At 46.3% G+C, this 27,335-nt stretch overlaps 1 protein-coding gene across 2 annotated transcripts in view; it reads right to left on the bottom strand.

Annotated features, from left to right (window-relative positions):
- Positions 1–2,348: 2,348 nt before the first annotated feature.
- LOC123028951 (cystine/glutamate transporter-like) overlaps positions 2,349–27,335 on the bottom strand; it is a 34,390-nt gene continuing 9,403 nt past the window's right edge. For both annotated transcript variants that reach the window (XM_044441317.1, XM_044441318.1), the window contains 12 exons: positions 20,756–21,047; positions 18,067–18,193; positions 14,804–14,919; positions 14,513–14,638; positions 13,585–13,684; positions 13,433–13,477; positions 11,579–11,702; positions 11,191–11,294; positions 8,974–9,070; positions 6,712–6,861; positions 5,551–5,725; positions 2,349–4,010 (listed from right to left, as the gene is read on the bottom strand). In XM_044441317.1, the coding sequence (XP_044297252.1) occupies positions 3,946–4,010; positions 5,551–5,725; positions 6,712–6,861; positions 8,974–9,070; positions 11,191–11,294; positions 11,579–11,702; positions 13,433–13,477; positions 13,585–13,684; positions 14,513–14,638; positions 14,804–14,919; positions 18,067–18,193; positions 20,756–20,954 (1,428 nt within the window). In that variant the 5' untranslated portion in view covers positions 20,955–21,047 and the 3' untranslated portion in view covers positions 2,349–3,945. The remainder of the gene's footprint in view (positions 4,011–5,550; positions 5,726–6,711; positions 6,862–8,973; positions 9,071–11,190; positions 11,295–11,578; positions 11,703–13,432; positions 13,478–13,584; positions 13,685–14,512; positions 14,639–14,803; positions 14,920–18,066; positions 18,194–20,755; positions 21,048–27,335) is intronic.

The raw sequence follows: 27,335 nt of genomic DNA on the forward strand, positions 1-27,335 counted from the left end.
CTGAATCCCAGCAGAGTGAGACAGAGTGTGACACAGCCCCAGCCCTCCCCTGCTCCCCCAGCAGAGACCCTGCTGCAGGCCTGTGTTCAAAGGCCTTCGGAGAGCTGCACATCCCCTGTTCTGCTAACAAGTCCTGACATGCACATCCCCTGAGGAGGACTGGTGCTTTTGGTGAGCACTCCCCGAACACAGCTGGAGAGGAGAGCTGAGCAAAGAGGGGAGAGCTTCTGCCTGGGGTGGAGTACCCTCTTTGCATCATCTAGTCCCAGGTTCTAGCTCGGTTACTTCCAGGTAGGACTGGGAAAGGTTCCTCTTGGAAATACTGGCACATCGGCACAACATTAGATCAGAGGGACCACTCTCTGAAGGCAGCTTCTTATGAGGAAACATCCAGTGAGGTTAATCTGCACATCACCTGCACCGGAACGTAGCCAAACACCCAACAGCCATATTTCTATAGCCCTTCACCCATTCAGCTCTCCAACTCTCTTGGAAATAACCTTTGGGAAGGAGGTGGTGAATGTCCAACCAAGAAGCAACTTTGAAATTGCAGACACCCATCAAATAATAGAGAAAACAGCATATGATTTCCATACAGACACCCCAGATTTTCTCTCCAGTATCTCTCATCAGCAAAGCAAGATCCAGGTGTCAACAAATGTTGTAAAAGAAAAGACAGTTCCATTTTATTCACTCACCTGTGCTACTTTTTAGAGAATTCCTCAGCGATTATCATATGAAAATAGCATGGGGGATTTCTTCCTCTTGCGTGAAATAATTCTGTTGCTATTAAGCCTTACACATAGCCCATAAAACCAACCAGCTGAGTCCCGGTTGGGTATGATTTGAGACAGAGGGATGGTTAAGAATGAGAAGAATCTACAGAAGTGGAAAAAAAAGTTCTCAACAAAGAAATCCTAATTAAAATCCTGTCTTGTTTTGTTCTCCATGAGACAAAACTTTACGGAGGAATAGAAAAAAGAATCCAGCAAATCTTCACTTCACCCTGAACTACTTCCTATCTAACTACTCCGTGCTCTTCTGAGTTAAAATCTCCACCTCCTCTTGCATATCTTTTCTGCTGGATAATTAACTGGGATAGTCAGCTGTCTCTGACTCAAACACATGCACGTTAACCTTTTCCCGTCTCACTTGGAGCAGGGACTGCCCACTTAATCGCAGGAATCATGCAAACATTACCAACGTTACAAAGGGTGGCTCCCCCCCCCCCCCCCCCAAGAGCTGCCAGTTCTTAAATGAGGCATCTACAGCAAGAGTGAAGCAGGTTCCTCTCTCTGGAGAATCATGGTTCAAATCATGGAGGGGAGAGTCACCTGATCTCTAGCAGAGGATGTAACCCAAACTTGCTGGATGACAATTCCAGGAGTAATGGAGAGAAGCCATGCCATCTCCTAAGTATTCCTGATTTGCTGTCCTCTATCTGTATTCCCAGAACTGACACCTTAGCCACCTAAAAGCCAGCAGTCTTCCATTTGCCATCCTTTGCTGTGGTTTAAGAAAGGTGTCTGTGTTGCTTTGAGCACATCATTCCCCCGGTTTTGCTCTGCCTCCGATGACCCGCCGTCCACCCCGCCAAGTCTAGGCAGCACTGAACTGGCTAGAGGTTGAAGGATTCCTGGCCAGAAATGATCTCTTGTGGAGCCTTTTCTTCCTGGAAGGGCCTGCCCTCTGCCAGTTGTTACATCTTCCCCTTTTCACAAGGACAAGTATTTTTGGCTTGGACAAGGTGGAGGGGGGAACTCACAAGAAGGTGAGAATGGAAGGAAGATAAGAATTTTGATTACTTTTTGATTATGTTCATAACGAAAACTAACCTCAAGATTTTACAATCTTTCAACTGAAATAAAACTTCAAAAACTGGATTAATATAAAATTAGGACGAGCTAGCATGGGCTTCCCCAGCTGGGCTCCAAGATTCAAGTCTCTTTGGGGTGTAAGCACCACATTTTAGCCTGGTACAGTGTGTTACATGCTAAGACACAAACCCTGCCACCACCTCATCTGTCTTCTCCTGTAATGGCATTGTTGTATAAGTGTGGCTTCCGGATCTAGGGAGGTGCTGATGTTCAAAAAGGCAGCCCCAAGAGGGAAACCTTCCCGCACCCTCAGTGGAGGCTTCCCTGCTAGGGCTACCAACGAGCACAGCAACAGGGTGATTGATTAGAAGAGCGGTGGAAGAGGAAAAATTAACCTCCCCTCTCTGAACACAATGGAATTTATAAAATGGGGTGGGGGATGGAGAGATCGCACACCTACAATAATATTTTAAAGCGCAGAGATGCTTGCTGAAAACAACATGCAACAGCACATTCTATTTCTCTCCTCTGTTTCATTTTTTAAAAATTTATTTACAATTACTTTAGACTACAGTCAGGGTGGAACCCTCTCTAGGTAGCATCCATGATAAAAACCATACAAACTGGAGGTAATAAAAATCAGTAAGTACATATTCAATAAACATCAATAAAATGCAGAGGTTACCAATAAAATCAATACAAAAAGAAATGTCCAATACAAGCAGCAACCCAAAACACTGTGGGAAGGCCAGAGAAAACAGGTGGGTCTTTAGAGCTTTCCTGGAGCCCAGCATAGAAGGGAATGGGCCTATGGATTCCGTTCATGGCCCTCAAGTTGCATCATGTTGCTGAATGATTGCTACTGTCAGAATTTAATCTATATATTTGAATTACACTGTGCTCAGCTTACAAAGCATTCAGAGAAGACAGTTCCACTATTGGAATAAGGATTACTTCTGCAGATAGAACAGATCTCTGCACCTGTTACCCCTTTTTGAGTTTACATTGTTTTGCTAGATTATAGCCACTTTGGCTATATAGAAATCCAAAAGGGCATCTATAGTTGAGCTTCTTGCAAGTTCAGGAAAACTACTACTACACTACTGTTGGTGGGTGGCCTTCCAGTCTACTCTTAGAAATCTCTAATGAAGAGGAGTCTTCTACCTTCAGGGGCAGTCCATTCTACTGCCTAACAGTTCGTACCATTGAAAAGTACATCCTGTTCTTCAGTCTAAATGCCACTTTTTTGTTCTGTAACTTGAACCCACTGGTTCAGGTCACGGGACCAATACATCCCAAATTTACTCCAAATATTCTGCAGTTCCACAGACTTGGACAGCCCTCCAAATATTCTGCAGCACCACGAACCTCAAAGGGGGAATGAAATTGGCTGGACCGTGCTGCAAAGCTACCTCTGGTGTAGTCAATTTCACCCAAAGGAAATGTTTGCCCTAGACTGATACTGTAAAAGTTGCAGGATCACGTTGATAAATACTCATCCATTATTTCACACACAAAGGATATTTTTAAAAAATCAAATCCTTCAAAATTACTGGACATTTGTGGGGGTTCGGGTTGTAGGGGACCTCATCATGGCACCATCCAGTGTTCATGACAATCACACCGAAATGCACACATGTCTTTTAAGGGCTTTGTTTGGCTTTTCTAGGGCACAGCCTGGAGCACATCAAAACCATCACTGGCAAAGAACAGCCATTCCTCTAAGGTCAAACAAATTTTAAAAATGAGCCTGCACGCCATGGCTAATAACAGCTTTGCTTCAAATGTACAAATAATGATTGACTTTCCATAGCCTGTGTTTAAGGATGGATGCAGATGCATCTGTATGAGTCTTGCTTCAGGGACTGGATGCGTCCAGGTCCCCCTGCGTGGCGGTGTTGGGGCTGAACTGGTAGGTGCTAAGTCCTAGTACAGGCCAAGGTGTGACTCGGCACAAGCTTCCCTTTGTGTTGCCTGTGCTGTCCATTCAGTGTTGAAGCATCACACTGGAAGCAGACAGCTCCAACGCAGTGGTGTCCTAAGTGTGACATTAAATGTAAGCTAAGCATCAAATCCTTGCAAAATCGGAGCTTCGGGCTAAGGGAGCGCTCTCCCCGTGTTGTGCTCCTCAGTAAGTCCTGATCTCTTGCTGCACCACCTTCAAGAGAATCTGAAGCTTCAAGGTAAGATAATCTGCAGAAAGACAAAGACACAAGCGCAAATAAGAACGAGTTCATATGGTATCAATTATACTATTTAGTGGTATTGACAGAGGGCAAAAACACAAACCATAAAGCTGTCCTTTGAAAAGAATCCTGTGTCCCCACACCCCCAGTGGTTAAAAGCCTACAGAGTGTGAAAACATGGCCAGGAGAAGGTCTACTCAGATCTTCTGGTTGACCTCTGGGGCTTTGCAATGGATCAACAAGACCTTCCTTAACAGCCACAAGTAAAACTAATATCAACAGTTGCATTTTGTTTTTGTTGGTGCTCTGAATGTTGTTCATTTATTGCTTTGTTTATTTATTGTTTTAATTATTGTAAGCCATCCTAGGACAATTTTCATATAAGACGGGGTAAAAATATATTAAATAAAATAAATAAAATTGCCCATAAATTAAATCTTAGAAGAGGTCTACCATAGCTAGTCTTGTGTTAATTGTGTATCTGTTGAATTCACTGGCCCTCACCTGTAAAACGAGTATTACTTGCTTGCCTTCATCCACAGCTTTATGCATCCCTGCTGCTCAGTTTTAGAGTATTGTGTTTATACTTGTGTTGATACAGGAGCACTGAATCTCAGGCCAATCCAGCCTTCAGAAGTTTGCTGGATGGTCATTCCCCCTTGCCCTTGGCCCGGCTGCTTCCCAGCCCCCATATCTGCTTGTTTGAATGTTCCCTAGTTTTCATACCATCCTTCTTTCTTCTAAACAGTTGAAATGCCTCTCCAAAGTCTCAGGGACAAACTAAGTGTTTTTCTAATTCCGGATGGTGAAGTGACACATGCTAGATTCCTTTCCTCCTGTGCAAACATACACAGTCCCAATTCCAATCAGGACCAGAGCACTCCGGGAGTGGGGGGGGGGGGGGTCACATCTTTTAAAAAGCAAGGGAAAAAAGTCCCAATAGCAGCACTGAGTGAGCTCTTGAACTTTTCTGCATAAGGCTGTTAAACTGCTGCTCCTACTGTTGATTTTCCTGTAGAGCTGAGATCTGAGCTCTATACGAAGTCAGCCCAAACAGCAAGCATTTCATAGTCAGGGAGCAGTTATATGAAAGGTTCAACATCACATTCCATTTTTTTTAAAGAGCAATATTAGCATTAAAGTGTTCGATCTCTGTCTCTCTCTCTCTCTCTCTCACATGCATGCACACATACATACAGAGAAAGGGAGAGAAAGAATAATCTTTGCACCTTACAGATCAAACTGGGGACAAGGACTGGACCCAGACCAAGAACCATTCATTGGCTACTTTGGATTTATACATTGCGTTTGACTCAAACGAACACTGAAGCAGGAGTGCAGAAGCTCAGACCCAGGGGCCAACTCCAACCCAACATGGCAGCACCCCTTTCCCCTGGACCCCCCCCACCCCCGCAGCCTGCACCGCTGCCTTCCTCGATGCTGTCTTAATGGTTGGGATTTCAACACCCAGAGTTCCTTTAGCTATGCAGGGATTTCAAGGATACTGTGCTGGATCCAAACACCAAAATTATCCAAATTCTACTCACAGAATGTGGTACGGCAACAATTTGGTATTGACCCATTGAAGAGCAAATAGTAAACTGGAAAGCCACTTAAAACAATGGCACATCCGATGCTGATGTTGATCGGGTCTGAGTAGAAAGACATCCCCACAGTGAAAAGGCAGATGATCGTAAAGGAAACTGGAATGAAGAGAGGAACCTAGACAGAGGGGAGAGCCAGATTACACAGGTCATAGCTGGATGCAGTGGTGTAGCGGAGTCAGGGCTCAGGGCTCAGGCACTGACACCTTTTGATCAGCAGGAATATTGGCTCCATCTGACACCCACTCTTCCTTCCAAGCATGCCTACAAACCCCAGAGTAGCTGGGAGAGAGGAATGGATTTTCCCAGCAGTACTATATGGTTCCTTGCTGAAAAGCAAATATTTGTGGAGGCTGGGCCTAGAATGGGCAATTAAGAGCCACCGGCTTTTTAGAAGACCTGTTCCAGGTGGAAGTGAACCAAAAGGATGATGCCAATCAGCACAACTGCCTGAATTTTGGACTCTGCTCACACTCCTTGTCACTTCTGCACTCTTGCTGCCCTGCAGAACGCTTAGGTGGCTGGTTCTGGGCAAGTGGGGTCTCCTTCCCCTCTCCTCTCTTTCCTTTTTACCTTACCAGATTTTTCATATTAAGAAAAATAACAGAAGAAGTGGGAAGATACAAGTGGGAGAAAACAATAACATCTGGACACACATTAAATTCAGTAAATGAGGTATGCTGATGGTTCTATAAGTCTCATCTGGAAACACTCACCCTACTAAATCTATACAAAAGCCTTAAGAAGAAAAGGCTGGGTGGGTGATCCAAGCAAGAATGTTTCTAAAGTTTTAAATGCTTGGAAATTGGGTATTGTGGTCTGTGACCACAAGGGGGCAGTAACTGCACATATCCACATGCATGCACACCTGCCACTCACCATAATCAAAGGCAGCCTGGCTTGCAACGGTACCTGTACCAGGGTGAGCATTCCAAACGGCTGCCTCAGTTCAGCCTTCCTCCACCCAACGCCCCAAGTTAACACGCTTGGCTCATAGTGCAGCTCTTCAGAACTGTTCTTAATGACCAGCATGCAGAAATGGGTCCAGAGACAAAGGAAGAAATAGTGCCCATCATGGGAGAAATCACACTAACAAGCCCTTACCTGGAATGGGCTCCTCATCTCAGGATGACGACAGCGGTGAACGATAAGCCCAAGGGTGGCTAGCCCTATGAAGAGCCACCGGGAGAAGCTGAAAAAGTTCAGTAGGTGGTAGAGATCCCCCACGCAAATCATGGCTGTGACCAAAGGGAACTGAAGGATGCAACAATGAAATTGCTTCATGATGCAGTCCCACATATTCCAGCTGACAGACCGCTTTTTCCACTACACTATAATCACCCTTTGAGACCCTCCTCTGATCGAAACCTTAAAAAAGAGTTGGAAAAGACCCATGTTTCTTCTACAAGAATTTTCCAAGAAGTATAAATCCTCTATTTTATTGCGTCTTGCAAAGCACTCCTTAGCCTGGTGCCTTCAAACATGTTGGACTAGAAGTCCAGTCATCCCCAGCCAACGGCCGTGCTAGCTAGGAACACTGGCAGCTGCAGTGCAACACAGCCGAAGGTCACCCAGTGGAAGAAGCCTGTGGCTGATGCATTATTTGGAGCAACATCTACTCATGAGCGGAGCTGGCTGGAGCTGGGGGTGAGACTAGATGACCCGGGAGCCCCTTCTAACCCACTCTGTTCCTTGATCTGTTCATGGTTTTACTTCCTCTTCACTTTTGCCATAACACCTGACATCATGTTTTAGGAAATAAACCAGGCAGAAGTAATTACAAGTCATCATCCATAATTTGATGGGCAGTGTAGATCAGTGGTGGCAAACCTATGGCACGTGTGCTGCAGTGGGCACACAGCGCTCTCTCTGTTGGAGCCAAGTCGCCCCAGCATCGCCCCAGCAGCCGAGCATCGGATAACAGCACACACAGGGGCCATGCGCATGCTCAGAAAGGAGCAGTGGTGGCAGGCAATGATGCCACAAGCCGCAACTCATTAGCTGCAGCTTGTCTGAGCTTTCACATGTCCAGTCGGAGCATTGCCAAGGATATATATATATTTGCTTGGATGGGCTGTGAGTTGCTTTTTCTAAACTAAAGCCTCAGTTTTTAGCTTTTAATGCAACGTTGGCACTTTGCAATAAATGAGTGAGTTTTGGGTTGTAGATTGGGCACTCGGTCTCTAAAAGGTTCACCATCAATGGGTTAGGGTTAGCAAAACGAGGTGTCCTGGTATGCTTTTGATGGCTGGAATGTGTTTAGAATGGGCACAAACGTTGAGCTGTGCAGAAAAGGCTACTCAAGGAAGGCTTTTTCAAAATCGGCCTCTTTTCAATGGAACTTTCGCCCTATTGTAGGGTTAGGGGTGTGTATCAGGGTAGGGTTAGGGTTAGAAAAATGAGGTGTCCTGGTCGGAATCTGATGGTTGGAATGTTTTTAGAATGGGCAGAAATGATGAGCTGTGCAGAAAGAGCTACTCAAGGGAGGCTTTTTCAAAACCATCCTATTTTCAATGGTATTTTGCCCCTATATTAGGGCTAGGGGAGTGCACCAGGGTAGGGCTAGGCTGGTGGTGGCGAACCTATGGCACGCATACCACAATGGGCACACAGAGCCCCCTCTGTCGGCACGCGAGCCAAGTCGCCCCAGCATCGCCCCAGCAGCCGAGCATCGGATAACAGCGCACAGAGGGGCCATGCGCATGCTCGGAAAGGAGTAGCGGCGCCAGGTGATGACATCATGGGCCCGCTTTCGCTCATTAGCCTCATTAGCCGCCGAGTGGCCAAGCTTTCACATGGCCACTCAGTGTGCTGCCAAGGATATACATACATTTGGTCTCTAAAAGGTTCGCCAGCACTGGTGTAGACCATTCCCAGCCCTCCCCTGACTCATTGCTCTCTGCATGTGTTGGACTGCAACCCCCATCAGCCAGAAGCCAGCATAAAATATTATTTTATTTTAATAAAGTTTTATAAACCATTCATAAGTTGTTTTTACACTACTGAGCTTTTGTGTTTGAATTCTATTCGGTGTGTTTAAGGCACAATCGCGTGCTTATCTACTCAGAAGTAAGTCCCAATAAACTTACAACCAGGTAAGTGTTAATAGGATCACAGCCTCATTTAATGAAGAGAAGTGTGTGCTACCATTCCTCAGCTAATCCAGGTCAATACAACCACCATCACCCCACCAAAATATAAGCTATAATACATTGACTTGCAAAACTACCCTTGCCCAAATGGGAGCCCTCCTGTGGGATTCTGGGAGTTGCAGTCCCACACATCTGGAAGGCACCTACTTGGGGAAGGCTGCTCTAAAGGAGCTGCTGAATAAAATGTGGATGCTATACAGAAACAAGGGCTTACCATCAACATGACAGCAGGCAGGGGTGTATGTCTCTGGATATGGATCATAGAGAAGAGGGGAGGCCACTGACCTTCCCTTGAAGCCACAAACAATGTCCTAGGACGGGGAAACAAACAGTGAAAAAAACCAAAAAACCAAGGAATCGATTTTTCTGGTTCCTGACTCCTAGCTGAGCAGATTGGAGGAAGCTGTCCCAGCTGGTCTAGGGCCTCTGGGATACAACCAGCCAAGCTCCCAGGGAGCGAATAGCCAGAGTGAGCAAACAGAGAGCAAACAGAAGGTTGGTGGCGGAGTAGAAGTGGAAGAAGAGGCAGAGCCAAACCCATTTACCCCCTTAGTTTTCTTCCTTGTAACACCCACCCATTTGCTGGTAGGACAGTGATGTTAACCTTCAGTGAAGACAGGGGGAAGCGCCGGTCGCTATAACAGGCCCAGCAAGCCAGAATCAAAAAGGGGGCAGAAAGGACCAAGAAGACTCTGCAGTTGCGGTGATGTGCGTTGTGTGCTGTATTTGTTTTCCTGCCTGAGGTCAACCTGGCCCACATGTGCTAGAAGGGCAAGCTAGTAGCCCTGCTAGAGGAAACAGTGAGAGCACTAGAGCAGCAAATGTCCACACTCAAGGAATAAAAGAAGATGAAGATTTTTAGACAGAGCGATGGAACTGCAAGAGCTAAGAGTATGACAGATGCCACAGCGGGATGAAGCAGGAGAAGAGAATCCCGGAAGGGTCTTTTGAACCACTTTCAGCCACTAACAGGAAAAATGGGTGAACAACCAGCTGTGAGTGAACTTCATGACACACTGAGAAATGTTGAACAAGAGGATAAAAGACAACCCAGCTGAGCAATGTTACAGCTTGCGACAATAATAAGAGAAGAGTGTTCGTTGTGGGGGAATCCCTGCTGTGCGGAATGGAAAAATATGTGTGCCGCAACGACTCAGAGAATCTCTGGATATGCTGTCACCCTGGAGCCAAGATTAATGATATAACCAATAGATTCACACATCTCATACAACCCACTGACAAATATCCCTTCCTTCTCATCCATGTGGGACAACACTGCCAGGGGAAGCTTTTCTGAAATAGCATCAGACTTCAAAGATCTAGGGAGGAAAATAAAAAAAAACATTGGCACCCAGATAGTCTCCTCAGTCCTGCCAGTATGTGGAAGAAGAACTGATAGAGAAAGAAAAATCCTTCAAGTGAATGACTGGCCAAGATGGTGGTGTTGCAAAGAGAGATTTGGATTCTGGGACCACACATGAAGGTTCCTAGATGGTGGACTATTGGCAAATGATGAACCTCACAAAGAACGGAAGGCCATGTGCTTGGCCACTGCATGAAAAAGTTCCTTCAGACATCCTCAGGTATGAAGACTTGACCCTTCCTTCCTTCCTTCCTTCCTTCCTTCCTTCCTTCCTTCCTTCCTTCCTTCTTTTACAGCTTTTCTATGTCTTTCCATATCTAGACAGATTCTGGAGTGTTGAATAGGCCTTGGCAAGGGGCGGCATAGAAATGTTTTAATAAATAAATAAATAGTGAGAAATAAAACAAATTCAAGTGTAAGTGTTACACATGGAGTGCCTCTAGGAAAACCCTGACTGAGCGCCTGTTTGCTGCAAAGCCTATTGAGGGGCGTGTGAAGCAGGGAGGGCTCACTTCTCCCCACTCCAGTGCATTTCCTAAAGCTCCTCCAAGCCATTTCTCTTGTCCTCACCACACGCATTCCAGATCGAAGTTCATGAGGTCAAACTTGGGGAATGAGGAGCTTCCGGAAGAAAGGGCTAAGTTGGGGTGGGGGTAAGCTGCCTCTCTCCTACCGCCTCTCTGTTCCAGTTCATCCCCCCTAATGTTCCGTGGAAACAAGGATGTGGACTGTTGTCTTCCCATACACCAAGGGAAGGCCACGACTTGCCCACAGCTGCCTTCCAGGATTTCATGTGCAGCTGAGCTGTCAGTCAGCCCTTATGTATTTATTAGATTTATATCCTGCTTTTTTCTTAGAAAGAACTCAAAGCAGCTTACATCGTTCTCCTCCTGCTGCACTCATTCGTATCGCCACAACAACAACAACCCTGTGAGGTAGGTTGGGCTGAGAGTCTGCGATTGGCCCAAAGTTACCCAGTTGGCTCCATGGCTGAGCAGGCACTCGGAACCCAGGTCACCTGAGTCCCGGTCGCACGCTACACCACACAGCAAGAAGCAAACCACTGACCGTGAAAAGGTGAAGATTCCTCCATTCATGGTTCCAAAGCAAGACAAGGAAACTAAGACAGGGACCACAGAGATAAGGCTCCGGAAGGCTTTGTGTGCAAAACTCTGGGGAGGAAAAAAGGCAACTTGGCTCAGATCTGATGGGCTCGAATTCTGAACACAACCTTGTTAGGGAAAACACAACTGGAGTCTCAGGATGGACCTGGTCCAGTCCCCACACCATTACCTGTGAACGAAGATTCAGGCTATTTCATGATGCTGAGAATACTCTTGGGGCTCCTACTTGCTAAAAACTGTGCCACTGTCTTAGAAGCTCTTTTCCATCTCCTATAAATCGGACCCTCTCGGGGAAAGACAATTATCTGATCTGAATAAGAATTTTGGCTCACCACAGCTACTGCCTGCGAGGCAAGGACTTCTGCTGCTGTCAGTACCGTGTAATAGGAAACATTAGTAAGCATGTATCCCACAATTACAGTGATCACAGACACTATCACAGCCAGAGGGATATTTCTGCAAAAAAAAGTGGGGAGGGGGAGGAACGGCTACTGCCTGCGAGGCAAGGACTTCTGCTGCTGTCAGTACCGTGTAATAGGAAACATTAGTAAGCATGTATCCCACAATTACAGTGATCACAGACACTATCACAGCCAGAGGGATATTTCTGCAAAAAAAGTGGGGAGGGGGAGGAAGGGAGAGGAGATCATTGTGAGTACAAGTGTTACCCCTCTGAAACACATTTTAATCTAATGCATCATTTCATGCCTTCCAGACATAGGGTTTAAAAAACACAACCAACACTTAAGAGATTGAGCATGGGTTGAGTATGAAACTTGGATTATTGAAATGTGGATTACTGTGTTGTCTGAACCCAGCCATGATAACAAACCATGGCTTATTAACCATGGACAATCCACAATTCATAACCCAGACTTTGTAACTCAGAGTTTGTAAGTCAAATTCTGCATATACCATTGAAGCAATAAGCACAGCCATGTGGGTCTATGAGAGAGAGCTGAGCGATAACTTTCCTGAGACTATGAAAATGGGGCAAAAGATGTACAAGCAACAGAAAAGTTAAGAAATCAGACCAGATGTTTTAAGTTGAAAGGTGAGGGAGAAGCATAAGGTTGCAATCTTATGCATGTTTACACAGGAACCTTACAGCTCTGAGCATGGCCCAGCCAAGCAACACAGCTGGCTCGGATATGTTGAGCTGTAGGTCTTGTTTTGTCTAAACAGGCATAGGACCGTGCCCCAGACTTCTAATCCTTCGGTTGATAAGGCTGGAAGGAAAAGTGGGCAGGCCTGTCCGTGGGGCAGTGCAGACCATCGAGCTTTCGACCGAGCTGTCCATGGGGCTGCACCCTCGCTCGCTCTGGGCTCGGCATGCAGAGAGCCCCTTGGTGCAACTCAAGCTTCCGCTGCCTCTGCTCAGTGAGGAACAATCCAGCGTATTTCTGCCTTCCAGCAATGGCTGCTACATGCACATGCCCACACATATGCGCACACACACAATGCGATGCACCCAAATAATATTACATTGTATTGATTTTACACCCCACATGTTCTCTTGTGAGGAGCCTGAGTCAGCCGACATAGTTCTCCTCCCCATGTTTAACCTCAGTCCAGTGTGGTAAGTGAGGCTGAGAGTAAGTGATAGGCCCAAAGTCACTCACTGAGCTTCATGGCCACATAGGGACTAGAACCTGGGTCTCCAGCCACTACACCAACTGGCTTTTCTGCACCAATTCCCTGGCTCCCCTTAGTTTTCCCCTTGGGCAAAGGGCTGCGGTGGAGAACCAGGAGTCTTCTAGATTGCTTTAGCCCCCAGTTAGGATCAGCTCCAGATGGCATCGCCATTGGTCAGGTATGAGGGAGTTGTAATCCAACCACATCTGTTTTTCGGTGCCAGGCGAAGACCTTTTTATTTAAACGTCATTTTAATTGTTAACAATATTTGCTTATTTATCTGGCCAGGACGACTTCTTTTATATTGTTATTTATTTTATATTGTTAATTTTATATTGTTAATTTTATATTGTTATTTTTGTATTTTATTTGTGCTGTGAGCAGCCCCGAGGCTTCGGCAAGGGGTGGCATAGAAATGTTTTAATAAATAAATAAATAAAAAATCTGGAAGGCACTCCAGATTCTCCACTTCTGCTGTAGGCCTCTGAGCTACCCGATTTCTTCTGCCCCTGCTAGCTTGTGGAGCCACTGGGTCCTTCTCCAAGACTCACCGTTCTGGTTTTACTAGCTCTTCTCGCACAAAACTCGTTTGAAACCTGCATTGTGGGTGGAGATAAAGCACAGAAATGGTCAGCGATGGATTCCAGTGATACTGGGAGAACACAATTGGGTGCTATAAAATGGAAATGTTAACACTGCATACCATCCCGAATAGGCAAACATCCCAGCATAAAAAGCTAAAGGCAACTTATCCAAGACGAGCATCCGGTCACTGAAAGCGTCCTGGAAATTTTCTGTATGGCCTAAAGGAAAACAATGTTGAAAAGTGAAGGTATAGCAGAAGCAGAAACTTTTCCTATGATGCCAAGGCCCAGATCACCCTAATTCCTGTATCGGGAGGCCAACTGTACATTAACAACAACGTGCAGGCTTTGGAAATCTTCAGATCTCTTCATTAGGTCAGAGGTTATAAAAAGCAAGTGTGTTTATGTGAGTGTGTGAGTGAGTGTGTATGTGAGTGAATGAGTATGTGTGAGAAAGAGACTGTGTGTGAGAGAGAGTAGACCCCACCCCCCAAGCATTGCATTGTGGGACTCTGAACATCCACACTGAGTGACTCCCACCTCACCTCTTTACCTTATAAAACATCTTGTATGATAAAGTGATCTGAAGATCCCAAAAGCCTGCATAATTTTTGTTCTTATAATTGGCTTAATAAAAGTAGTATATATACTTTACAATTTTGCTTTCTTTTCTCTATAAGGCTGTTAATTCACTGCATTTATGTTCAAGCACTAAATTAGGAGCATTTCCTTTCCTGCTTTTCCACTACATAACCTCCAGATGGCACTATAGTATATCAGAATAACACAAATTCACAAGTGTTTTCTTTCGCCACAATGAATAATATACCATTTCCCCTGCTCCGAAAAAATAACTTGCTGAAAGTGTCGTTTGCAAACAGAATTGAAACTGGAGGGTCAAAATGTTGTCGAAAGAACTGATAAACCACGATGAGTGATAGGTAGACAATAAATGCCTCATGTCAACAAGCTCAAAGTCAACACAGCAGCCATTGCTTTTCATATTTGAAAGTTTATATTATTTAATCAAATACTGATATAGAATACCTTGGGCTAAAAGCATCATCCCAGGGACAATAATGAGAGCAAGAGCAGCTAGTTTGATGATGGACAAGATGGTCTGTAGCCTGGCACTCCAGCTGACACTCCAAGAGTTCAAGATGAGGACGATATCTGGATTGCAAAGAGAGGAAGGTGCTTAGTCATCTCCAGGATGCGGCCTTGCTCATTTCACTGGGGGCTTCAAGAATTGAGATTCAACAAAACCCCCCACATGCATTTCGCTTTGGCAGGACCGCAACATGGCGGAAACTGAGGGAGCACCTTGTTGGAACTCACAGTAACCAAGCAGAGCCACGAGCTTCACAGCTGGAAGCGGAGCTGGGCAGGGGGTAAAGAACGGCTCCAGGATGTAGCGCCCAAATGCCAAGGAGACAACCGCACTGTTGGCCGGCCTGGAGAAAAAGGTAGGTGGTGCCCTGTGGTGAGACTTTAAGAAAAAGTCCACGGTGTTTGCTATGCAAGATGCTACATTCCCACAATGTAAAGAAATTGGAGTCAGTTTCTCATAACAGCCTTCAACAAGCCAGGACAAACGAAGAAGCTACCCCATAGCAGAGGGGCACTGGGTTCAGACAACATGTTAAACCAGGGGTCCTCAAACTTTTGTAAAGGGGGCCAGTTGACAGGTGCCAGTGGTGGGTGTGGGCCGCCAAGGCAGTGCCGGTGGGGGGACATGGGCTGGCGAGGGGGCAGGGTGCGCGCACGCACGGTGCAAGGTGCCGGCTTGCTCACGAGGAGATAGTTTTCTCCAATCGAGTCCAAAATGACCTCCTCGCGAGCAAGCCTGAGCTTTGCAAGTGCAAACCTGTGGGGCGGGTCAGTTAAATGGGCATGGAGGGCCGCATCCCGCTCACGGGCCTTAGTTTGAGGACCCATGTGTTAAACCATCCTGACTTTGAAGCCACAGTAGTTTAACATATTGGAAGTGTCATGAATTGATTGATCTCTTCCCTCTTATCCAACTCAACATGAAATCCTGGAAGCCTAGTTCTTTCACTGAAACTCCTCTGGTCAAATCAAACTATATAAATCAAAGAACCCTTCTGCTAGAGTTGTGGGAGAAGCATCTGCCCATGTCAAACGCTGAATCCAAACCGAACTTCTGTCTCTCCCTTTCAGAAAAGCTTCTGATTCCATCCAAAGACTGGTGCTTGCTGCTTGGGGGCTAGACGGTGGGTACACCTAAGACCTTGCAATTGGGCAGCTTGCTTCTCACCTGAGCAGGTCAAGGAGCTCTTCTTGCATCGGCTTCTGTTCCCATGCAGAAAAACCTTCCATCCTTTCCAAGGTGGGCGGATTCTCACTATCTGCATGAGTACCTTCACTAGGTAACCTTGAATCAGTCAACTCTTCCTCCCCTCTCACTCCTCCATCTCCTCCTCAGAATTGGATGGATGCATCAGAGCAGCCCAGAGTGAGAGAGAACTGGGCGCACTCTCTGCACTAAGAACCCATTCAGCCTAACCTACCTGCAAGGGTGTTGAGAGGGGAGAACGGAACATCCCCAGCTCTATTGCCAGTCTTAAGGTTTGAAGGAGACATTAAAAATTGGGTTTTTAAATTATTCATTATAATTATTCAGTGATTTGCTTTTTAAATTATCTTCTCATTAAAAATTATGGGAACAGAAAAAATTATGCAGGGAAGCCTTGACCAGCTCACCTCCCATGACCACCCTGGATAGCCCCTTGTAGGTCACACTGAGGTCCTTGAAAAAATGTGATGAATAACTTAATTCATCCTGGCCCTACATTTTAGGAAGCCAGTCCAATTAGACTGCTGCCATAGTTTTCAAGGAGTTTTCAACTGTAGTTTACAACACCCAGAGAGTTTATCACTTGATTTTTCTGGTTTGAAATATTAAACACAGACCCATCATGTAATTTCCAGTTATTACAAAACTACACAAATGTAATTTCTGTACATCTGATGCTTTAGACTGCTGTCCCAGTCTCATTGGCTTGATAGTACACCAACTGAACTCAGTGAGAATTGCTTTTAAACGGAATCAAGCATTGCATTGCTAATTATAATTCAGGATTAGCATTGCTAATCCTAATGCCATGTATAGGATTGCATTGGTAATTGTTCATTTTTGAGCAGAGATACTATCATATACGACCAAAACTGAAACCAATATTGTCATGCATTTTAAATGTGCCAACACTGCTGATTCTTCTCATTTTGTTTTGAATGCCACATGTTGACCTTCCAAGTCCAAAATTTTATCCCCCAACGGAGCACTCAAGGGCTTGAGAATAGCTGCCTTGGTCGTTTGGATTTTGGCAGCTGTCAGGTATGCAATCTCATGAGCTTTCTGTCAAATACAGATGGCTAACACCGCTCAGATAATGTCAGAAGCCAAATACCATCTCATATCAGCTGTCAGTGATCATTAAGCACTAAAAAAATTCATGTCTGCTATTAAATCAATCATATATCAAGCACTGAAATAAATCAGTGCCTCCCAAGGAGAAAGATGAAAGAGGCCATGTTTGTGGAGCGGATGAAGCCCAATACCACTGTAAAGGATGAGAAGAAACAAGCCAAGATATTTAAGCATGCAGCCTGATGGGCTTTTGAGTGAAGATGCTGATTGATCACTCATGCTCCCTCCATGAGGCTTGGCCTTCTTCTTAACTGGTCCCAGCTCAGCTTTTAAATATTTGCATATTGGCACATACTGAGTTGGATCAAAGATCTACCTTCTGCGAATGGAAGGGTTCTAGTTATGGAAGGTGTCTCTGCCTGATTGCAGGAGGCCCTGCCTTTCCCCCACCCCCTGCACTAAGCCCAATCCATTCTGCAGCATCTGCCAACCTAGATGAGTTTCAGGAAGATGGATGCAGAGAAGGAAATGAGGACATCCAATTCCATTTGTATTTGATGCACCTAAGTCTGGTTGCAAACCATGGTGTACATGCAGGACATTGTGCTGCTATTTTATTGCATTTTTTAATTTATTACTACTTTTCTAAACTGCCAAGTGACCAAAGGTCTCTGATCTCTGAGCATTTCACAAAACAAAACTTAAAACCATATAAAGAAAAACAAAATGCAGTCTAAAGACTTTAAAAGTTTAAAACAACGGAATATAACTAAAGAAAAAGCAGTGCAAAGATCTAAAAATACTAAAAAATACACCACACTGTGGAGTTTTTAAAATGAAGATCTAATAAAGAAGGAACAATAAAAAGGACTTCCCCTGGTATTGAGATCATTTACATAGTTCCGTCCAAAAGCAAGCTTGGGCCTGTGTTCTCAGACATAAAGTCCTGCTGAAATCAATGGAGCTTACTCCTGGGAAGGCAAGTACGAGGTTACAGCATCACAGAAAGCTGCCATTCTCCCAGAAGTGCATGGCCTTCACCCTCTTGGTGTGGATGTTATAACATCTGGGGAGGCTGCCCCATTATGTCTTTTCTCAAGTCTATCATTTCTCCCCTTGTTATTTAATTATATATTACATATGCAAATACACTGAACAGGTTTGGGACATTCCTTTACATTAATGGCAGATTACAGATGGAAACATTTACCTTATAGCAAAGTACTCAGCCCAGAGGAACAGGAATCCTGGCAGAGCGCCCAGGGTCTCCAAGATGTAGATGTAATGACCTCCAGACTTCGTGATGCGTGTGCCAAGTTCCGCATAACTCAGAGCACCTGGAGGGATTCAGGTATGGAAGAGCTTCAGCAAATCACCTCAAAGAGTTTTGCTGACAGGTTGGTGAGGAGCACATCAGCCCTGCTTGATGGATCAGGTCCTTCTCGTCCAGCGCTCTGTTCACCCAGTGACCAAACAGCTGCCCATGGAAAACTCATAAGCAGGACATGATTGCAACAGCACCCTCATACCCATGTTCCCCAGCAACTGTTGTACATAGGCATACTGCCTCTGATAGCATGCAGTCATCAGGACTCATAGCCATGGATAGCCTCCTGCCCCACAAGGCTCCCCCACCCCCCATAAGCTATCTAAATTGGTGGCTATCACTCCATCTTGTGGAAGTGAATTCCACGGTTTCTCTGGCACATTCCAGTGCTGTCTCAGTAAAAGAAAAACTGAGCTTCTGTGAAAATTCTTTGGGTCCCTGTTGCAAGGCTGATGAATGGAAAACATTGGACTATAAACTACGGTTCACCTAGTTCCCCACTGGGCCAGTGATACAACATGACACCTGGAAGGTCAGGCCCTGGCTTCACCTGCAAGGAGAATCCAAAACTTCAGGCAGCTCTGTGGAGCCATCTCAGCAAAGCCATTTTAGCTGCTCACATCTGCAGAGATGCAGGACTTCTGTAAACCTGACATATGTTCATTGAAGGTCGAGCCCCACAGCATCCTTTGCATTACAACAAGGAGGGGTCACAACATACTCAGCGGATGGGAAATTCACTTTGCCCCAGGTACTGTGTGGATTGCAGCTTAGCTCACAGGGAACGGGAAGACTGAGGGGCCAGGCAGGTGATCCCATGGGACAACCTGACGGTACCAGCATCTAAACCTGTGAGCCCCAGAGCCACTAAAATACCTCTCACTGGGTGATCCTGTGAGTGGGATCTCTGAACCTAATCTACCTTGCAGGGCTTTGTAAAATAGAGAATCCCCCATGTACATCTCCCTAAACTCCTTGAATGAGGAAGTAGGTAGGACTGGGAAGGACACTAACACATTTTTTTAAAAAAGGACAGAAAACAGCCTTCCTCTACCTGGTGCCCTCAGAGTCTTTGGACTTTAACACCCATCGTCTCCATCCAACACGGTCAATTGTCAGGAATCCAGGGAGCCGCCATCCAAAATATCTGGATGGCATTGGGTTCATGGAGGCTGACAAAACCTGCAGGAACCCCGTTTTGGGCATTACGTCCAGATCAAGCACAAGTGGGTGTTTATTGCTGCCAAGAATCGCCATTGAATGGTGCCTTTTTAGCTTTCTGTTTCTTGTGGGCAGTCAGGATGGATTGCAATTCGGCTTTCGTGTACTTTCAGCTGTTCCTTTCAGCTCTTGTTGCTGCTGTTCAGCTGAAGATTGTTATTAAAATATAGGTTGTCATGTTGTCCAAACCCAACTGCACTAACAAGCCATGGCCAAAACAGGCTCCAAACCATGGGCAGAGATGGCCCTTGAAAACGCCATCAACACACTGGGCAGCAGGCCGAGCAAGGCACACTGGACACCTGGTCACAGTCCCCTCCATGGTCCTGAGATGCGCTGTGTCTCTCTTTCAATCATAGTCATAATTTCTCAATTTGTACCTGCCAGCATAAACAAATTTTACGCAAATCTGAATGCTCTTTTGTCCTTGCTTTTGAAGGCGCTACCCCCTTACTGTAGCTTTCCTAGAGCACGGGGATGGAGCACGAGAGCCAGGTAAGCACTTTTCCTTATACATTAAGAGCTGATGAGGATATTCCCAGGAATACATTCCAGCACGAGCTGCCCCAGCTGAAGTGGGCAAGCCAGTGAGGGCCAAGTGGGCTGAGCATGATGCCCACAAAAGCCACCACAGATAAAGATACTACCACCTCAAGAGCATCTCCCACCTTCTAGGACTTTCATGCACTGAGGGAAAGCCCCTCCTTGCCTGCTTCTCAAAGGGGGCAAATACACAAAAGCAGAGATGATACAGCACTCTGAAATCCTGGGAGCAGGACTGGTAGCAGAGCCTCTTGGGAAGTGCAAGTATCCCACGGGTCAAGGGCTTCAAGCTGGCCTTCCAGATTTCATCATGCCATGCAGGCAGCCACTTTGGCTGCGTTCTGATAAGAACTGAATTCATATTAGTTGCTCATTAACTTCCCGCAGCTTTGCAAGTGTCTGCTCAAGTTCATGGCCAAAGCAAAGGCTGAGGACATTGCAGACATGGTGGAGGCATCATGGGAGTGGGGCAGTTAAATTGCAGCTGCTACCTCCCTCACTAACCAGGAGCCACTTCTGGAGCCTGGGCTAAGAGCTGAGGTTTGTCCCACTGAATGAAGCTTCAGGGCGCAAGGGGGCAGGATCTCAAACTGAGCCTCCAGGCTCCAGGTTCTCTGCACAGTCACAGTAGCTTGCCAGAGGAAGGAGAGGCCAGTCTGCTTCCTGCTGCTCTGCAGCGCCACCTCCGCCAGTGGCCAGCAGTGGCACTGCAGCTAGCAATTCCATGGGGATCAGCTGCCGCAAGAGCCAGCAGAGGTCCTCATCCTCCAAGATCTGAAGAAGGAGAGAAAAGAAACTCACCACGCACCAAACATAGAGAGGATCCCGCAGGCAAACCAGACGATTAAGGAGAGGCCCAGATTGCCCGAGTTTTTCAGCACCCCTTTGGGAGCAATGAAGATCCCGCTGCCCACCATGCTGCCGATAAGGAGTGAGAAAGCCCTTAGCAGGGTGATCTTCTTCCTCAGGAACACAGCCTCCTCCACCTTCTTCATAGCCTTCCCCATGGCTTGTGGGTTCCGGGAGCAGCAGAGGAGTGTTCGGGTTCTGACGCAGAGGCGTGGCTTGTGCTACCCCAGCGAGTCTTTCCCAGTTCAAACCTAGATTGAAAACGTGAGAGATCTTTGCACCCAAGCTGCACATCATGAAGCGCACACAGAGCTCATGCCAGGCCCCTAAAGCTCACGTGCGATCGGGGCAGGGGAGCACTTACAGGGGAGAATCAGGAGTTGCAGGGTGTTTGCGCTCCCTCTGCTCACCTAGCAAGCCTCTGTGCAATTCTTCCCCAGGAATCTCATGCTTCTCCCCACCCGCTCTGCCAGCCGAGCTCTGAGACAGGAAAGAAGTCCCGTGGGTGGTGATGGAGAAACAGCCGGGGAGGAGGCGCTATGGTGGAGGGAGAGAATCAGGCATCTGAGGAAATCTGTAGATGCTCTGTAGATGCTCCTCCAGGCCCACATTCATGGGAGTTCAGCAAACCTGGCCTTAATATTATAAAGGCTGCAGCTGCAGCTGCGGCTGCTGCTCGTTTGGCTTTATGATCTTTCCCCTCATCAGAACTGGTGCTGAGAGGTGGCCCACTCCGCTAGAGTCCCAGATCTTTTATCTGGAGCCTCAGGTCCCTAGTTCTTGCCTCATTCTCCAGGGGCAGTTGCTGAAAGAAAGGCAGAGGGGCCCCAGTCATTGCTGGCGCATCCAATCACCCGGGTGAGATGACTTTCTACCCACACGAGCTTCACCTCCCCCTGCACCCTCTTGAATCTTTCTGCCTAAGGGTTTCCATTTGACATCAAATGACCCCCCCACCCCCACCACCTTGCATCCATTTTTACAAGAAGGGGTGTCCTTAGGAGACAGACTCCACACACATGCAAAACAGAGCATATGAAAATGAGCTTCCTGGTGTGTCTTTTGGGCCTGATTCTGAGATCTCTTGGGAACCTGTCCTTATCCGTACTAATGCAGTGGATCCAGGACTGGCTGAAGGTATTTTGCTGCCTGAAGCAAAGAGCTAGATGGTGCATGCACACTCCCCAGTGCGAGCGCAGGCGCTGACCAGGCTGATCTTGGATTCCAACCTCAGCTTCAGTGGTGAGCTGGCATCCCCCCAACAATGCCTCCCCCTTAGCTTAGGGGCCTGGCAAACCTACCCCAACACCTGCCACACGTTTGAATCCAGGGCCATTAAAAAGAAAACTCCTCCCACACTTTACTGCTACAGGGGCTGCTATGAGGGGAAGAATGAATATACAGTCCGGACTCTGCCTTGTGCAACAAACCAGCCTCTATTGCAGCAAATACGGTCAAACACAGACACCCCCGCCCCCCATTTGTCTGTGCATCCAGGATACTCCAGGTTTGTCTGAGAGCTCCTGGCTGCACTAGAAAAGAGAAGGCTGGGCAGGACATCACATGGGAGAGTCACCATGCGATCTCTTGGCCGTTTTTTTAAGAAAAGCAAAAAACACTTTAAAAGCAGCCAAAGGTCTTGCAGGGGATGGGACTGAACTGGGTCAGGGCAGTGACATTAACAGAGGGAGCACCACTGTCTTGATCAAACCCCAGTTTTTTTTTTTTTTTTAATCAAAGCGAAGCTTTTAACCCAGTGCTTCACAGAGGCTTCTTCTGTTTTCTTTACTGGAGAAACAGAGTGTCATTTACAAGAGTTTCTTATCCCCCGATTTAGAAATGCCATGCTATATGTTGCATTATACAGCCACAAGGTGGCGATGCAGTATAGCATGACCGCTGAATTACCTGAGCAATTCCAGTTTTATTTCAACTGGTTGTATTACATTACCTACACTTAGCAAGCAAGCAAGCAAGAGCAGCTCCAAACAGCAGGAGCGGCACTGGAAGATGGCCTTCCATAAAGGACCAGCCAGCTTGCATGATCAGTAGCTCAGGAACCCGGCATTCTCATTTATCTCTTTGTGAGCAGCATTCAGTATCTGATGCCTTGCTCCATATACCCTGATGGACTAAGATTTGGCTGGTGTTTACAGGGAGAAAAGCCTTTCACCAGTAGCCCCAGTTTTACAGAACATCTATAAAAGTTCACTGGTCCCTGATGCTTTGCTCCTTTGGGTGGCAAGTGAATTCCTTGGCCTTTAGGCCAAATGGACCCGATCTCTCTTGTTCTTCTGCAAGCCAATTTCTCTCCTGCAATGCCATTTTTTCATGTCCTGCTGCTTCCTTTTTTATCTTTGGTTTAGCTACTGTTGTACTTGTAATACATGATTTTAGTCAGAATTCGAGTGTTATGTAATTGTTCTGCATTGTGTTATATGTGGGTGGTTTTTCAATGAACTGCTGGGTTTCTTCTCTTCTTAAAGGAAAATAGAAAAGCTTTTAAAAATAAATGCACTATATAGCTATTTGCGTATGAGAATGTGTCAGCATGAGCGTGTGGCAGCGTGGCCTTGTGTCCTTTCCTACAGAGGAGTGTTCCCTGTTTGAAGCAGTGCCTTCTACTTGAGGAACATTGTGTTTTTGAAAGGCTGCCCTGGCCACTTCCAGTTTAAAGATAAAGAGCCCTAAAAACTGTTGCCCAGTCACAGATAACATCTCCTCAGCAGGTTGCACAGGCAGGCACATGGGTCACTTGGTCATAGGCTTCCACATTTTTAGTATTAGACTCTCCACACAGGTCTGTTAACTATTGCTAGTTGCTGTTTTGTCCCAGAGCTGAAATAGAACACCACAGATTCCTTTCCTGCTTTTCCAGTAATAACCTCCAGGTGGCACTGTGTGGTAGCAGACCACAACAAATGCACAATAGGGAAAATGCCTTTTTTCACTCTCAGAAGTAATACTGTTTCCCCCACTCTAACCCCCACACCCCAAAAAGGCATTCTTAAAAACAGAAGTCAAACTAAAGGATCATGACCTCTTATAAATAACCCATACATAACCATGAGTAAGGAATCACAAGCACACAAACAATGCCCTGTGTAGGAAAGTTCTACTGTGTACTACAGAGGTACTCAGCTGAGTCATGCTCCATGGAAAGCCTGTGTGAAGAGATGGGTCTAGAGAAGACCTTTGAGTGCAGAGCCCTGTGGACACAGAAGCTTCCAAGATTCCCATGCCCTGTTGGGCTGAAGCCAGCAGGCCAGGCCAAACGATGGAGGCAATCTCTGCCCACCATCCGTTCTGTGCATTTTCCTCTAGATGAATATTTAGCCAGTCGAGTGAGGACTGGAGGGGAAAGGAAGAAAGCTGGATGAGATTCAGTATAGAGCATATCACAAGCTCTCCAGTCTCCTCTTCCCCCTACCCACCAGATCACCCCCTTTCTCCTTCTTCAAGGTCAGTCTCTGCTGCTGGTGCAGTTCTGTCCATGTTGGCTGATCAGGGCTGGGATCTGGTGCTGAATCAGCAATCCCCTCTTCCACGGTTGGAGCACTCCCTACAGCCTGGGAAGTCCGGACTATTGTATGGGCCCTAAGACACTTGCCCATCTGATTCTAACAGTCAGGCACATGGAGGCCCAAGTAACAAGTCCTAAAACAAACCAGAGCGCAGCTGCTGCAGCCCCAAACACTGTAATGCACGTCTTCCCGGGGCAAACCGCGCAAGCATGGGGTGCTCTTGGGACTGCTCTTTCCAACTGCTGCGGAGGTGCAGCGGGGACAAAAGGGGTGAATTGATTCTGAAGGTAACCTGGTCCCAGGGCTTCATATGTTAACAGCAACACCCTAAATCTGGCCTGGTAGTTTATTAGTAGCCAGTTCTTTCAACATAGGCATAAGATGCTGCTGCAAGAAGGCCCATTCGTAGCCTTGCTCCTGCCGTCTATACCAGCTGCGGCTTCTGGTCCAGGCTGAGTGAGAGCTCCATGTCACGCACCTTATAATAAGCCAGTCTTGAGGATACCAGTGCCTGACCACCAAGCCAAGCCAGCATGATGCAGGAGCTGTGATAAGACACCCTGGGCCTGGAAATTAGAATTCTGTCCAGCGTGCATATGCAAGCCACTGTCCTGTTCATGCTCTCTCTCTCATCCCCCCTCCCTTCCCCCCCACCCCCCATCTCAGCAATTCACCAGTGACCACCCTAGAAGTGGTTTATACATCATGCAAAGGCTCTTTATTCTCCTGCATTTATGAGAAGTCGTGCACATCTGGCAGGACTGTTCCTTAAGCCTTGGTCCCCCAGCATAGTTTCAAGTTGCTTGGTTACCCTGCAAAATCCTTAATCACCAGGGCCTTACAGCTCTCTAAGCTGTTCTGGCAAATTTGCTCCCTTTTGATAGCTGTCTTTGTCTCCTCTTCTCACCTAAAAACATATTTTAGTCTCCAGGTGTGGATTTGCTTTAATGTTTCCTTCTTTCTCTCCCAGCTTTTTCTTTTGGAAGTGTGCTTAAATGCATGCACGTGATTTTTACATCATTGGACATAAACCCTGCATGCATTTTTACTGTGCTTTGTAAAATATTGAAATGCCAGGTGGCAGGGCTCACAATGTACATATAGCTTTTGTGTCGATCTTTTTACTGGTTCCAGCTCACATCTTGTGGGAATTTTTAAACACATATATGCACATTTAAGTGCAGTATTTATACGATAAGTTATCAGTCAGCAAGTAACTGTCATAATGAATAGAGAGGGATACACTCAGTATACCATATACAACATACATTCAAAGTTGAATTGCTGTTGGAGTCAAGTAGAAGTACGGTTTCCTTTCACATTCAGGACTCCAAAGAGCTCTTTATAATTTAGAAGTGCTGATACTAGTTCCCCTTCAATTATAATGAACCAGTTTTTAAGATTAGACATGATCCTTGTCATCAATACAAGGACTGTTCTTCTGGAGCCACAATCCAAAATAGAGTAAGGCATTAGAATTAAAATTAAGCCTGTTGGAAATCAACTGCATGGTGGATCGTACCTTTTGCTCAATTTCCAAAAGCTTGTCAGCATTGGACAAACAGCATACATTAAAAATAAATTATAATTCCCCAATGGATCAATGATGCAGTTTGAGGAACTCTATATTCTGATGTAGCACAGCACTGCCTTTAGAACACCTGGTATGTTGGCACCTGCGGGGCAACCTGAATAGGGTTATCTCACCTCCATCATTTCTGAGACACATCCAAAACTCTCTTTTAGAACAGCCTCACTGCATCTTGAAAAGAACAGAGTCCTTCAAGATTTACGGCTGATGTAGTTGGCAGGCAGGGACTTGGGGTCCACTCAGTAAGTAATTCTTTGATTTGCTGCTGACATAAAAAAGGAAGCCTATTTCATGACTGGATGAAGAAGCCGTACAGGTATGCTTCATTTTATTGGGCCTTGCTCTACTGCACTTCGCCAATATTGTTCTCTGCAATTTTTAGATGGATGTGTGACACCTTTTATTGCTATTTTAATTTTATTGTGCTGGTCTGAGATGGAACCTGCAATATGTCCGAGGTATGCCTCTAAATTGCGCTTCGTGGTCGTGCCCCTGTGTCTGGTTCACATATCCACGTCTGTTGGTACAATCTCTCCAGCAGGGGCCGCTCACTTCAACTCTGTCTCACGGTCTGTATTGTGATTCTCAAACTCTGCATTGCAAATGTTTGCATTATTATTACAGTGCTGTATAAATACACACACAGTATGCAGTTGTGCAAACATTACCCAGTATATGTCGCCCGAGTTATTTCTATATTTGCCTTATTGTGGTGATCCACAGCGGAAGTTGCAAGATCTGCCAGGTGTGCCTGCATCCGCTAAGGAGATGGTCTTTCCTGAACTCACCCCATCCCCACCCACCCAAGTCCAGGTGTGCTCACTCCTTGGAAAGCCTCTCATATTCCACCCAACTCAAGGCCAGGATGTGCTCTCCGGCAGTCCTGTCTGCAAATAATTCTGCATATACTCAGGAACCCAAGACTCTATTCCAGTAGGTAACATGGACCTAGGTAAGTCAGATGGTTTTTGCAAAAGCACCATGTGTGTGTCTGGGATTTTTACAAGTTTTCATTGTTTCTGGGCTTTAGGTAAGAAAATCAAGGACATTTTTCTGTTTGTTTTTTTCCCTGCCGTTGGGCCTGGGGCAGCGGGGTGGTCCTTGGGGGAAACTGGTGGTCAGACCAGGGCAGCTGCTTGGGAACCACAGCTGAGCACCAGTGCAGCCCTGGCACTTCTCTTGGCATCCGGTGAAGTATGTGAGAAAGAACGAGGGAGAGAAAGGAGCAGGGGCTTTCAGAGGGTCCTGAAAGAAGGTGAGCATAGCCCTTTATGTGCTTGCTGGAACATATGACTGTGCATGTTCCTATGCATGATGCGTGTGCAAGACAGGATGGGGGGAAGACTCCGCTGTCAGAGAGTGAGGAAAGAAAAAGAGTGTGCCGTCTGCAGAATAAAGGTATGTTGTAATGAAGAGCGTGGCTC

Source organism: Varanus komodoensis, unplaced genomic scaffold (genome assembly GCF_004798865.1).
Source record: "Varanus komodoensis strain SLA01 unplaced genomic scaffold, ASM479886v1 scaffold39, whole genome shotgun sequence".
In the NCBI taxonomy this organism is placed as follows: Eukaryota; Metazoa; Chordata; class Lepidosauria; order Squamata; family Varanidae; genus Varanus; species Varanus komodoensis.